The sequence below is a fragment of the Epinephelus fuscoguttatus genome, linkage group LG14 (assembly GCF_011397635.1).
Source record: "Epinephelus fuscoguttatus linkage group LG14, E.fuscoguttatus.final_Chr_v1".
NCBI lineage: Eukaryota > Metazoa > Chordata > Actinopteri > Perciformes > Serranidae > Epinephelus > Epinephelus fuscoguttatus.
In genome coordinates this window covers 31,151,478-31,165,500 of record NC_064765.1, presented here as the reverse complement: position 1 = coordinate 31,165,500, position 14,023 = coordinate 31,151,478, and the positions used below count along the sequence as shown (strand labels likewise).

The 14,023-nt window shown below is 40.6% G+C and overlaps 2 protein-coding genes across 2 annotated transcripts; one reads left to right on the top strand and one right to left on the bottom strand.

Moving 5' to 3' along the window:
- Nucleotides 1–26: 26 nt before the first annotated feature.
- rsrp1 (arginine/serine-rich protein 1) lies at nt 27–3,542 on the top strand. The gene is made up of 5 exons (XM_049595567.1): nt 27–239; nt 769–1,387; nt 1,531–1,697; nt 3,001–3,078; nt 3,206–3,542. Exons 2-5 carry the CDS (start codon nt 790–792, stop codon nt 3,359–3,361), a joined length of 999 nt encoding a protein of 332 aa, XP_049451524.1. The 5' UTR covers nt 27–239; nt 769–789; the 3' UTR covers nt 3,362–3,542.
- Nucleotides 3,543–6,148: 2,606 nt separating this feature from the next.
- On the bottom strand, nt 6,149–13,797 carry syf2 (SYF2 pre-mRNA-splicing factor). The gene is made up of 7 exons (XM_049595566.1): nt 13,746–13,797; nt 13,318–13,416; nt 12,917–13,042; nt 11,903–12,020; nt 9,571–9,661; nt 8,889–8,987; nt 6,149–6,602 (listed from the first exon to the last, which is right to left on the bottom strand). The coding sequence occupies exons 1-7, from the start codon at nt 13,761–13,763 to the stop codon at nt 6,437–6,439; spliced, it is 717 nt and encodes a 238-aa protein (XP_049451523.1). The 5' UTR covers nt 13,764–13,797; the 3' UTR covers nt 6,149–6,436.
- Nucleotides 13,798–14,023: the final 226 nt, after the last annotated feature.

Here is a 14,023-nt window from a genome sequence, read left to right as displayed (position 1 = left end):
TCCAGAGGCTTCTGCCTTGTACTGTTACTCAACCAGCTTCGCCCTCATTCGCGTGACGACGGCAGACGGATCAACTTCTTAGGGAAGACAAAGTCGCACGTTTGGCTTCAAACTAACATATTTAAGCCCTGTTGAGTTATATTGCAAAATTATCATCTCGTTATACCATATTTGAAGGCGACATCCATCGATTATATCAACGTTATCGGAACAAAAGGTTTCAAGCTACACTCGCCAAGGTAAGACATACAATGGCGGCTAGCATAGCTAACGTTGTTTTCGCCACACTAAAGTTACGTGCAAACGGTTGCAAACAGTCGGCTTTTGTAACTGTATATATGTTGTCCATGTAATTTAAGGTTTATGTTAAATGTTTTTTAATTAAAATGGAAGAAGTTGGATTTGATGTCTTTCGGAGGGCCAACAGCTGTTAGCTCAAGCTAGCAGTTCAAGCTAGCTGTTAGCCCAAACTAGCTTTAGCTTGCGTCACTCCCGAAATTTCCAGTCCTCTCCAGGCGGCCATTGCAACTACGCTGCTCTGCCGCTATAGGCAGCACTGAGAGAACAAGTGTTGTGTAACAGTAGTCATAGACTCGTACACAGACTGAAGCTGATATTATCAAGGTACCTTATCACATTAAGATCTGACGCAGTCTTTTGCTACATTGACTACAAAGGGGCCAGGTCATTCAAGGTTTACTGATTCATCACCATTAAATGTTATCTCTTTCCAAGTGTTTATACATATCTCTGTACGTCTTATTACAGCTTGTGGCAGAAAACAAAACAATGGCCAAGAGAGAAGACTCCCACTCTGACATGGCCCATGCTCGCCAAAGTGATGGCATTAACGTCATCTTTGACGAGAAAAGCCCCGCTTCAACTCGCTCCAGATCCAGATCCAGATCCAGCAGCAGCAGCTGTGACAGCAGACGCTCCCATGGCTCAGGTCGCTCCCATGGATCAGGTCGCTCCCATGGCTCAGACCACTACAGGGGACGTGGTTACAACAGGGGACGTTACAGGTCATCATCATCTTCATCCAGCAGCAGGTCCTCTTCTCGCAGCAGGTCCTCCTCTCGCGGCAGGTCCCGCTCTCACCCTCGTTGCCACAGACCTTTCTCACGCTGTCGCTGTGAGAACCATCACAGATATGGCCGTGGCCGCAGATCCCCACCACGACGCTACAGGGCCCGCTCTCGTTCTTTCAGCCGCACGCCCTCACCAGACAGGTACTCCCGCAACAGACGCTACAGGTCCCGCTCCAGGTCTTCCAGCCGTTGGAGCCGGTACAGGAGGGCTTCAAGTCGGGTTTCCCCACCTAAAACATATAGAAGTGACTCAAGGTCCGGACCTTCAGGGCATTCCATCAGCTTGACTTTGGATGGTAAGTTGTTCAGATAATATGAGGGAATAGTCATTATTCTGGGTGTTTGTATCTACTTCCCAGAGAGGCAGATTTTGAAGTTGGCAAAAATATTACCTTGCACAAAAAATGTTTAATTAAAACTTTTTATCTGTATTCCCTAGACAAAAGAGAACTCCTTAAAGTAGCAGTGGCCAATGCTGCGACGATTCTAGGAGTGGAGAAGTTGAAACTTCCTGAGAGTGTGAAACCAATCCTGTCAGAGGAGTCCAAACAGGTTTTGCCAGAGACATGGGTGAGACAAGAAGACCCTGAAAAGACTCCATCACAGGTGGGTGTCTGAGAGTAAATGTCAGCTTCACATTGAACAAAATACCACAGTAAAAATAAGGCCTTGTCACAGATTCTTATTAAAGGTATAGACGTTTTTTTTCTCCCAGCTTGGACTACATATAAATACGAGGTAAGAATGTTGAGAATGTTATGGATAGCCAAAAGTTTTTCTTTGCACTTGTGCATAATAGTGCACCGATCATTAATAACATTTTACCAGAAGGATAATGCACTCACGGGTCAATGGCGGCACAGGATGAATTATTAATTTTTTTTATAACTGTACAATGTAATCTGATCCTAGGTGTCACCATTTTATCAAACTGTCAACAAGGATAAAGTATATAAAGCAGAGTGCAATGTCCACAGATATTAACTGATTATCTTGAGGTCTATGTTGTGTTGAATTTCCTGTGTCTTGTGTTAACCTTTGGACCCCTGAGGGAATACACATGCTCTCTGTATTTATTCCTGTCTTCATAGATAACATGACAGTGGTCTCCTTCACTCATCGGCACCTGGGATTAAAGGGCTGTCATGTGACTTGGGTGACAACAATATGTGTTTGCGTGAAAGGTTATCTGTTAACTCTTATAAAGTTCACAATGTGTAAGTTTATCAACTAGAGGTTTGCAGTTTAACAAACACAAAAGATTACCTCACAAACACATGGATACACACCATACAAATGCTAATGATACACATAGATTCATAGATGATGCACAAGCAATTCAGATATTCTATTGCACTAACTCTACTTCACATGGATAGATAGGCAGTACAATTTTTACACTTCAAATGTATTTATGCTTGCAGTTGAAATGGGTCGTTGTTATTTAGCAGAATCCTCCACTCGCTGATGGAGCACAGGCGTGTGGACCGAATAATAGTGACTATCCCTGTCAAGAGAGCTAAAAACAGATGAAGAACTCCTCTCCATATGCCAAAGATAAGTTGGTTCACCAGCTGTGTGCTGAGGGCTGGGAAACCTACGTCACCATCATCGCCACTGTAGACAGAGAAGACATCCTTTTTACTCTGAGATTTGTTGTTTGCATTTTATTGATTTATTGTGTTTAAAGGTCTGTGCTTGTAGGATTCATTTAATGGTTGAGCCAAGCCTTTGACAGCATGGGGATGGGGGGGAGGGTGTTAAGTGTTGAAGCTAACACTTAAATAATTAAATATACAGTAGAAGTGCTTTACAATATTAGCAATGGAAACTTAACCTGTCAAAGCTCACTCTACCATCAGCGTACACACATCTAACTAAGCATGTCTTTCTTGTCTTTTTGAAACAGAGCAGTGAGGTGGAGCCTGACGACATGTCCAGTCCAAAGATGTCTCCAAAAAGGAAAATTATCTCTTTCAGCATTAATGTAAGTGGCTGAAATTGCAGCAGCTCTCTGTTTTTCCAAATGATTAAAACGAAACACTGCTTGACATTACCCTGAGCATAAATTAATGTGTGCTTATATCTTTTCTCTTCTCACCCTGTCCCATTAGAATTCTGTGGTCAAACCATCAGTGGCAGCTCCATCTTCTGCTAAGGTAACATCTAGAATGGACAGCTATGAAAGCAGGAAGCCCTATGGCCACTGGGTTCGAGTCAAATCAGGCCAATCCAACGCACGCAAACACACACTTGCCACTTCACAGTAGTGTGGCAGAGTGCATGGACACTTTAAATATTTTGTACATATGTTTCATAATTTTTCGGCTGGCGTTTTCTTTCAGATGTAAAAGAGTTAAGTTGGAAGAAGTGAAGAATCCGCTCAGGTGGGATTATTTTTTTGCAGTTGTTGTATATTGTGATTCAATAAAGATATTTATTTGATAAAAACTGTGTTTTTTGTAATAAGTCACAAAACAATGAATTGTTGAGAAAAAAAGCTTGAATTAGGAGCGAGGTTTCAACACTGACTAAAGTCATGCATGTAGAGGAATTAGGTTGACCAGTTGTCACCAGCTTCATAAAGCCATACAGGAATGTTCTTTACTTCTCAGTTACTAGAGTAAGTTATGGTGCAGTTAGATATTCCAGTGGGATAAAATAATACTGGGTACATAAGCCATGCTGTGCTGCTGAATGTATGACATATTTATGCTAGAATACGGTGGGATATGCCAGCGTTGTGCCAGTATCTTTATGATGCAGTTAATTAGAAAAAAAGTATTCAATATTCAAGAAGGACTTTATCACAATAGCCTGGGAATGAATAGTCAAAATAGTGAGTGTATATACAAACAGGTAGAGTTACGAAAAGACAACCAGATGATACACAGGATTTGTGTCCTAGTTTTCTGAAGCCACTTTGCCTTGTCAAGGTTGCAGCCAGAGAGCTAATCAGTAGATTAAAGTTAGCTGCAATTTATATGATGACCACATGGTGTCAGTATTATCTTATTTTCAGATGTTTTGTCTGTGACTTTGTTTTTGTTATGGGTGATGTTTTTATTGTGAGATTTTTAAAAGACTGTGGCTGATGGAGTACCCTGATTCCAGACCGCTGAATCACCGCCACAATCTCTGACTTGTTTGATTAGAAAATGTGAATGAATACGAAACGCCAATGCACTCTGCATATCAGGTTAGTTGGTGCAGTGGCTCTGAAGGTACATAAAAATGATTCCAAGTTAATCAAGTACTCTTTCAGTACTGATTTGTTTTAAAAAAAAAAAGATTCAAACAATTCCACAGTAGTGCAACAAGGATCCTTGTAATCTGCAGTCAACTCTGCTCTGCATCAAACTGTACAGCAGCTTTTTTCATGGAAGACATTTATGCAAAGTAGGAAAAGCAAAGCTTTTAAATAACAAACTTGATGATGGCTGAATTCTGTTAAGATTTAGAGTCCTGCTATAGTCTATAATGTGTGCTCACTGAGACACATGAACAGAAAGCCATAGTCAGTAACACCTGTGCTTTTCCTACTACCTCTACTGTGAGTAACACCTGTTGAAATGTACCAGTCACTATCCAAAAATCACCGCTACACACTCAGAACAGATCATCTTTATGCCCCCACGTGATCTGGACATGTTCCTTCTTGAGTGACTCGATATATCCTGCTGTTGCGGCTGCTACTTACCCTAAAGCATTGGCACATGTTAAAGATACTAGTGTATCACTGCCAGGAGGTAACCTATCTATTGGGTAAAATATCTATTAAGTGAGTAATAAATTTAATGCTCCGAAGATTTCAAGGGTGATATTAAGATACATGTCACAATCTGTTGTAATAAAAAGGTAAAATCACACAGTTTTGATTATGTCTGACAGCCAGACTGCGTGTCTCCTGCTGTAAACAGACCTGTAGTTGTGATTAATTACTGTAGTAGAAGATAAGACGTGCAAATACATAACACAGTAAGACTTAGTGGGACAAAGGGGATACTGGAGCAGGGAGCAGGCAGTTTACTTGATATACAGCAAGATCACTGATTAGCACACAAACAGGTCATAGTAGTTTGAAGTTTTACCAGACAAAGTAGAGAAGACAGACAGGTTAGTCTTGTAATGTTATTATCCTCATATGACTTATGTGTTGCTTATTGTTTTTAAAAAAATAAAAACTGGTGCAATTTAATCACTTCCAGGCTTTTGTGTCTATGGAAAAACTCAGTCATCAACACTCACTGTTATTTATCCAGTAATTTCCCCATGTTTACGAGGCTTAAATCAAACCCATTTTGCTTTACAGGGAACACTTTAAGTGGCAGTTGGCCTTGAAAGAATCAAAGGTGTCAAATTATTTGTGAGACACAACAGTGAATTTATGCACTGTTGTTCCTCATAAGATTCCTGGCCAACATCCTCGGGCTAATCAGATAAGACTACAAAAATATCACAAACGTGAACCTCAACACTTAATCCACTCCCTAACAGCTCTACAGCAGAGTCAGATATCAAAGACATTATTTGAAGCCCTCACCTACTCTTCACCAGTAAGACATAAACAACTTGCGTCATGGCATCTTTGAAAGTGATCATTTGGGGGCATCCCATCATTTTTTGTCTGAGGAGGATTGATTCATCCAGATTAAATCTAACTGTAGTAATTTATATACACAAGTTTGATTCAATTCAGTGCTGGTATGATGACACAGACTGCCTGAAGAGGGTGCAATGCCCTGCTCACAGACAGGAGTTGAGGAGTGAGAGACTTGCATGAGAACCTGTTGTCTTTTATCTCCTCTCCGGTCACAAGGTTTTCCTGCTCATGTCGCAGCTTGGGGCGAGTTAGTTAGACTGAGATGTAGATGATAATGACTAAATTGAATTGCTCAGTTGTTGGCCCTTATCTCTATGTGTACCTCCACTGAAACATTCTTTTGGCTGGCATCTTGGGCTAAATATGCCCCGAGGTTTGATGGTAGTTCATTCTCACGCTCAAAATGACTAAATCATGAGACCGCACACAGAAAAGCCACAGAAAAACAAACAAGTGTGTAAGATAACTGGAAGTGGTTTATTTAAAAATAAAGGACGCGATAATCATAACAGTTGTTTTAACTTCTAATACTGTACAAAGGAACACCACAGATCATGTATTTTACAGATAACTGAATCATCTTTCAGCTCAAAATAACCTCAGCATGATATAAAAATGTTACACAACACCCTCAAATTACAGAGTCCATTTTAGCATTTGTATTCTATGTATGCAGCAAGTCTTGACAAGAACAAGATGCACCAAAGTCTCCTTAATGAAGACAAAACTGTGACCGGACCTACTAGACAGCTGTGCCTCTCTCTAAGTTCTGTTTGATCTCTGCTGTGTATTTGCCGTAGAAACGCTCTGCCTTCTTGTTGAACTTGGCGTTCCTCTCGTTGATGTAGTCGATGTCTGCATCGTCGTTGTAGGCTCTGCGTCGGCTGTACTTGGCCCGCTTCTCTATCCTGAGGATGACAAATAAAAGCAGCTTAGAGAGGATTTCATAAACCAGCATGGCCACTATCCATGGCGTATCCAATAACAATAATTGGCTACAGGCAATAATCTGGGGGTGTGCATTTAAATTTGGCAAGGAGAGTGGCAATGGAAAACCTAACACACACATTGCATACATACTCAGAGGAAAATACTGTCAATTTGTGAGCTCCCAGTCTTGATTCACTGTGTCTTCAAAGCATTGTTGTGCGTCACACGCTGGCAACTGAATCCTTGTCTAATGCCCCACAGTCGCATCCCTAACACAAGCCCTAGACTGTCTCAAATATAGAACAGCTCAGGGAGAGACCAGGGTAATCAAAGGTGAAAGGGACTTCTGCAGCAAAAACAAAAACTTAAAAGACCCAGTGGAGAAGCTAAAGTCTTTGAAGCAGCACTTAGTTAAATTTGAGGGGTGCCGATGGTACTGTGATCCCTGTGTTCTGACTTAATTGTAGCTTTTATAAAGGTTTACCAAACCATCTACCCACACCCACTTGTTTGACATAAGGTCATGTATATAGTCTGGCATGCTCTGACCAGAAGCTGTGTCCTGACTATATTCTGTTTTAAGATGATCTATTACGCTCATTTTCAGACCTATACTTGTATTTTGGGTTTCTACTAGAACTGGGGTAAGCAGCCTTTACTATCAAAAGAGCCACTAAATAAAACTATGAACACTACTTATAGGTCGAAATGAAAATTCATGAACATGTTTTACCACCAGGTAGCTACTCTCGAGTGGGCTTTTTATGATTGTTTGGTACTTAAACTTTGCAGGGTTGATGTTGAAAGCAAACAAATCTGTCCACGAACTGTAAAATTCTCTATTTTCCTCCAAGACTTATTTTTTTGGATTTGGAATCTGCAGCTAGCCTGGTTAAACTCAAGACTAACTCCACACTGACCCCTGTTCCACATGTTCCTGACCCCTGTACTAAAACATGTTTACATGCTTTAAAGTTTAAACAACACTTTATTATCCTCATACTGTATGCTCAAACACTTGTATTCACCCTCTTGTCTGCTCCAAGTCGTCAGCATTTCCATGTCTTACGCATTTCAGTGTTTGTGCACCTTTATTGCAGGCGCAGAATGAGTCTACCTGAATATAGCAGCAACTTATATGATCAAAAATCTGATAAAAGCTTCTACACACAACCAGACATGTTCCAGCAGACAGCCGATCCGAAATCGTGAAAAATTAACAACGTCGACAAAGTTTACATGTTTCCCTGACATTAGCATGTAGCATCATGTAGCAATGTAGGCTACGTAATGTAAGCAGTTGCAGTAGTGTACCTGGAGCAATTGACCACATAAATATATCCTTCATGATCTTACATCAGCTTGTAGCCAAAGTAGGGAAAATGTTAGAGTATTTAGAATGGTCTGCAGCTTGAGTTATGGCTCACAGAGATTACTTTTTCATATGTTAACGTCATTGTTTTGCAACTTTGGGCATGTTTATTATGAACATCTGACATTGTAACATTAAATACATGACAGACAACAGGAAAACTCCTAATAGGTCCCTTTAATGTAGACCACTTAGGAAAGTTGCCACCCCTCATTACCTTGTGCAGACAGCTAATAATAAACTGCCTCCCATCAGCTGCTCGCACCAGGATTTCCACTCCAGGGCTGATTTCTGATTATCAGACAGGCCCCAGTTCACACAAAACATCCCCCTCTTTCAAACTGGCACAAAGGTCACAAACTTAATCCATCCGCAAATTTATTGCAACTGAGATAGTCTCATATTTCCAGACTCCACACTACGTTTGTGGTATACCAGGGCCGGAAAAAGGTCTGAATGAACTCACTGTCTTTCTGAGATACATGAAAAAAATAACCCTCTAGGGTTGTAAGAATTGCTTAAGCCGATCATACTTAGCAAGGTCAGACCCAAACCTGTTTTTAAATAACATCACAGGGGGAATTCTATTGAGAAATATTTTACATATGACTAATGACCTGCCTTTTGTACTGTTCGTTATTTTGTCATATTTTCCATCATTATTGTTCAGTTTGTTGGTCCTGTCGAGCACTTCTAGTTATTTCTCACTGGCAGAAACCACAGAAAGCAGAAATCAAACAACAGTTGGTAAGTACGATGGTTCATCTGAGTTGGCTGCCCACTGAGTCAGGTTGATACTAAATGGGCAAGCTAAGAGTTTGATGGAATTAATGGCAGGTCAGGAGAGGATATGGCATCTCCCTTTTAGCATCTGCTTTTGAGTGTGACTTACTGTTTTTCAACGTCTTCCACCATGCGGTCGATGCCCTCCTTAGAGGGGACATGGGTGCCGTGGATCAGGCTATTGGAGGTGGGGTGGAAGTCCTCACCACTGTGGAGCACCAGCAAAGGAATTAGAAAAGCATAACTATAGATAATCACAGTTTTAACATATATAAAAACTGAACCTTTCTATTCCATCACTGTGATCATGGTCATCCTAATGAGAGGATATAATAAGGGAATACAAGTGTGTGTGCATCCTTCACAGTTCTGCATGAAGATCAGCCTATAAGGGGGAAAAACCTGCAGGCACCAGTTCTTCTTCAATCTTTGCGTGCATGAAATGCACTTTTAAATCTTAGAATTACTTCAGGGGTAATGTCAACACTAACCCCAAGGCAAATGGGGGGGCGCATAACTTAACATATAGAAAATGCTTTGTGCACATGTGACGGGTGGATTCTTAGATGATTACGCAAAGCAAAATGTTACAATTCATTTTACTTGACTAGAAATTTCACAGTTACGGTCTTAATAGCAGAGACGTCCTCATGTCATCATTTTTATGGCCCTGTTTGCACAAAAATCTAGTAATGCCATATTTGTTCCCATGGTGAGCTGTCTGTCTATATGGATAACGTATTAATAGACACAGATACAGCACTGTCACAGCAAAAGAAAGCTTAACTCACCATTCTTCCCTCTGCTTCTCATAGCTTTCCATGTCTGGTCTGATTTGCTTGGTGAGCCTCTGGTACTGTCGAAATTGGGCCTCGGCATAACCTGCAGTTCATTGTGTGAGACGGAGAGAAATAAAAATTGACTGAGTTATAATTACCGGAACAAACAGCAAGCAGGCACGAGGCTCAGCAACACAACCTGCGGCTGGTTAAGGGGGGGGTGAAGAGACAACTCTCCTCTCTCTCCTCTCTTGAAGCCGCTCTGGTGATAATTTTCTCCCCAGAGGTTTTAATTCAGAGGAGGTTTTGATGCAACAGATGGTAGCCATATTTAGGAGACACGGCAACTCTTTTTTTTTCAGGACATTAAATTGGGAGCAGTTTGAGATGATTAACATCCCAAGGGGACCTTACATGCAACCAGTATTGGTCGATACACTGCTGCTATGTAAAATTTAGGCAGCAACATTTCCCTGTGTGGTGAAGAAGAAGAAGGTCACATGCCAGATACAGCAGAACAGAACAGTAGACCAGAAGCACATTGTACCACTTGTTTCCTCAAGCGTGAACTGTGTAAAATTACAAATCACTAAATTAACAGACTGAGGTTCTGTGGTGTGACACGTCACACATGCCAAAAATATAGCAGTTTGATCCAATGGCAAGTTGCTTCCATGGTACTTCATGACGCAACTTTAAAAGTGGAGAATCAATACAATAAGTGAGTGACCATAAATGCCAACCTTGATCATATTATCAAGGAGACAGACATGTCCTTTTAACTGATGGAGAAAGGTATGATTAGTTTCGATTTCTTTTCAAAAGTAAAGCTAAGTAAGACAGCAATCTTTAGTCTGTGCTTTGAGCTTTTAGCTTGCAAGGTAAACATGAGGCTGGCATCAAGCATCTGTTGAGTCATCAAAAGATGGCATCCTTTTGGTTCCTCACACTGACACAAGTCGGCTGAAAAGCCAAAACACAAAATAATTTTAAAGGAAACTTCTCCCATGTGCCAAACGTGTAAGAAAACTACGGCAGCCAATGCAAAAACGTGAACGGACCTACGTAGAGCCTATGTTTGATTTGTCTGTTCTGGGCTACCGTAGAACAACAGTGGACTCTGTATGTAGATATAAACAGCTCATTCTAAGGCAACGAAAACACAGTGATTCCTAGTTTCAGATTTATAAACTAATTAAAACAAAATTAATATTGCATACAATTACTGCTAACAGATGTCCCTAAATCCTTAACACCTGGCCTTTAAATGCAGAAGACTGTGTCATTATACTCCAAACATGTGGTGTTTAAGTTACCAGGGAGACATGAAATATGATTCAGGAATAGACCTGTCACAATAATTGTTATCAACTTACCAAGGTCAGAAAAATTCTGACGATATCGCTCCTGTGTTTGCATGTATGGTTGGTTACGTGAGAGGGGAGTTTTCCTGACCACTGTAAGACTGGGGCGCATCACCTAAGAATTTTTCGCAGTGTTGAAGCTGAATAAACAGAAAAACCATGCCGGGACAAGTTTTAGCTGTCGTTTTTGGTAGAGCTCGCGTGCTCTTTACATCAGAAGTGTGTCTGAATTTTCTCAAGAATTAAAAGTTGAAAGTTGCTCTCTGAAAGGGTGTGCATGGATTACTATAGGATTGTCACATTATCATTATATCAGTGGCATTAAATGGTCTTAAAATGACAACAATTTCATTTAACGCAATTATTTCTGGAAAAAAATATTGTTCAACAAAAGTAGGAATCGTGACAGGCCTATCCAGGAAGTCCATTTTAAGCACATCAGACGCCCAAACTCACACAGGATTGTACAACTTAATCAGAGTGCTAACTTTTTCATCATTCATCATGACGATCAAAAAGTTAACAGTAAAACACACCGTTCATATTACAGAGCAATCCGCCAGGAAAGTGCACTTGTGTGTATTTGATTGGCTAACACAGCGCTTTGCTAGAAGATAAGCAAGGTTCAACTTTTTTTTGCTGGAGCCCTGTGCGTCGGCATCCCTGCTACGTCTGTAGACTGGATCCATTTAAATGAATAAATAAACTACATTTTTTTCACATAAGGGCTCAAGTCAGCCTAAATGCAGCCTTGGTCAGGTTCATCTGACAACAGCACACCTGTGATTTTATATTTAGAAGATAAATTTAAAAAACAAATGAACAAAGAAAAACTAACACTGACCAGACTGACAACTCTGACAAGAGTTATTTACCAGTGAATTCATTCAAACTTTGACATGTCTCATGGTCTAGGAAACAAGTGCAACAACAGAGTTCACTGCAAACTGTCTGTCTTAACTGGAAATCCTGCCACCAACCTGCAAATCCTGTGTCTGGATTCTTCTTCTTCTTCTTCCTCTCCCACCGCTCTGCATCATCAGCAGTGATTTCAAGCAGTTTGACTCTGTGATAGTCCTCCCCTCTGGCTGCACATTCCTGAAAGCCAAGTATTAATATATAACATGAATCTTTGATTTTTGACATTCCATGAGCAAAGAGCCCCTAGCTTGAGTTTGTGGCAATATTTCAAATTTTACTGGTGGAGGTTTTTTGGTTGTCCATGAGGCACCAGGTGAACCATTATTATTCTCTTAGAGGAAGCACCAGTATAAAGTCTATGTTCTTAATGTATGCATGTAAATGGCGATGCAGAAACCAGAGAGCCATGTACTGGGAAATCAGGCATTTAAGGAGAAGTCAAACAAGTAGTGGTCCTCCACCTGTGGATTAAAGTAAACAAAATGTGAACAAAATATTTTGCACAGAGATTGAGGGGATAATTTGGATCTTTAAAAGTGGGACTGTAAAAGGCAGTTATCCACAGTCAGTGAATCTTGTACAGCACATGTCAGTCAGTGCGCCCCCAGTTTGGAAAAGCAAATGGGAGTACTACAACACAAGCTAAGCAATGTACTGCTTTGAGTGTGGGGCAGCAGCAAACCCCATTTTAGTCACCTAAAGAAAATCACTTGCAGTTTCAGTGTATGCTATAGAGAATATTTTCACCACTTTGTTTTGCTGCAGACATTGATTTCCGATGGGAGGGCCATTAAGGGCCTCAGTTCCCCATCTATGTTTTTATCAAAGCCACTAGACTCTGTTGGCAAAAACAGTAATTTTACTTTGGCTTCAGCACAAGTATGTCAATGTGGAGAGAGATATGCCATCTGACACATATATAAACAGATGACTTTAAGAGCTGTCCATTAGATGCTAACACTGCAACCCTGTCTTATCTGTGCTTCATTTCACCATACATTTTGACATTCTGGTCAGTGACATTACTGAGTGAGCAGAATACTATGGGGTTTGTAAATATGAGACTTGAATACCTTTTTCTTTTCATCTTCAGCAAGCTCCCACTCCAGTCTGGCTTTCTTAGCCTCCCAGTTAGCAGGGAGTTTCAGTCTCTTGTCCTCCTCCACGACCTCCTGGTGATTAAGCTTACGGGCTTCATTCTGCAGTTGGAAATAACACACGAAGAAATGTTTTACAAGCAGCTATATGCAAGTGGGATCCATTTGAAATGCCCATCCAAGCAGCTCAAGACTTAGGACAATGTGTAACGTTACCTAAACATGTTTATTTCTTATTGGTAGAGGTGTTTTTAAAAACTGACAGTCAGTTCAGTTTGGTACTGCCGCAGAGCAAACAGCTTAGAGGAACTCTCGGAGAGAAAATCTTGTCTCTATAACGATAATGTGCTTTAACCAGGTAAAGGTAAACAACTCACCCGTTTGAAATGCAACTCTCTAAATTTCCGAAGTCTCGCTTCTCTTTTCTGGGATGCAAGAGTTTCAGTCTGCTCCTCTTCAGGGGCTGTAGCAGACTCCTGAAAATAACGACAACGTCACCACTATCTTTGGATAGTACAAAATAAAACGAGACTGTTCTGTGGGGAAGTGTAGTCTGTTCCAGACAATATAAATACCACGCAGAAGTCGACAGCGAATGGAAGAGAAAAGCTAGCGTTAGCACTCGCTAACATCGGTTAGCTTAGCACAACAACACGAGATAGTAAACAACTAGTTTCGAACAGAAACAGAGTCTCTCCCTGCAATATTATACATCGATATCCATGTAAGTATATTAATAAACTATAATCTGCCACAACATGAAAAGAAGTGGGTAATTTGACATTTAAAAGGAGAAACCACTAACCTCACTACAGGATGCCATTGCTGCGCTACTGTTACACGGAGGAAGAAGACAGGAAGTGTGACGTTAATCCCGGATATTACGAAAAACATAAAGATTTTGCTGTTTTTTTTTCTCATAGTAAGATGGTGTAGGAGAGAGGTCAATATCTTTCTCAAAACTCGACTGAATAGATTCATTTGAAACAGTTTTCCGCAAAGCAAACTGATATACACAACAACAAAAACTTATTTGTACAACCTCTGTGGATTTTTTTTAAATACAGACTGTTTTAAACACAG

Bases quoted from the DNA above. Each gene is read 5' to 3' on its own strand.
- rsrp1 (XM_049595567.1), top strand. From the start codon at position 790: ATGGCCAAGAGAGAAGACTCCCACTCTGACATGGCCCATGCTCGCCAA. The intron at 1,388-1,530 runs GTAAGTTGTTCA...TGTATTCCCTAG, and splicing joins CATCAGCTTGACTTTGGATG to ACAAAAGAGAACTCCTTAAA. The intron at 1,698-3,000 runs GTGGGTGTCTGA...TTTTTGAAACAG, and splicing joins CTGAAAAGACTCCATCACAG to AGCAGTGAGGTGGAGCCTGA.
- syf2 (XM_049595566.1), bottom strand. The intron at 12,021-12,916 runs GTATTCAAGTCT...CTTGGCTTTCAG, and splicing joins CTGAAGATGAAAAGAAAAAG to GAATGTGCAGCCAGAGGGGA. The intron at 9,662-11,902 runs GTTGGTGGCAGG...AATGAACTGCAG, and splicing joins TCCAGACACAGGATTTGCAG to GTTATGCCGAGGCCCAATTT.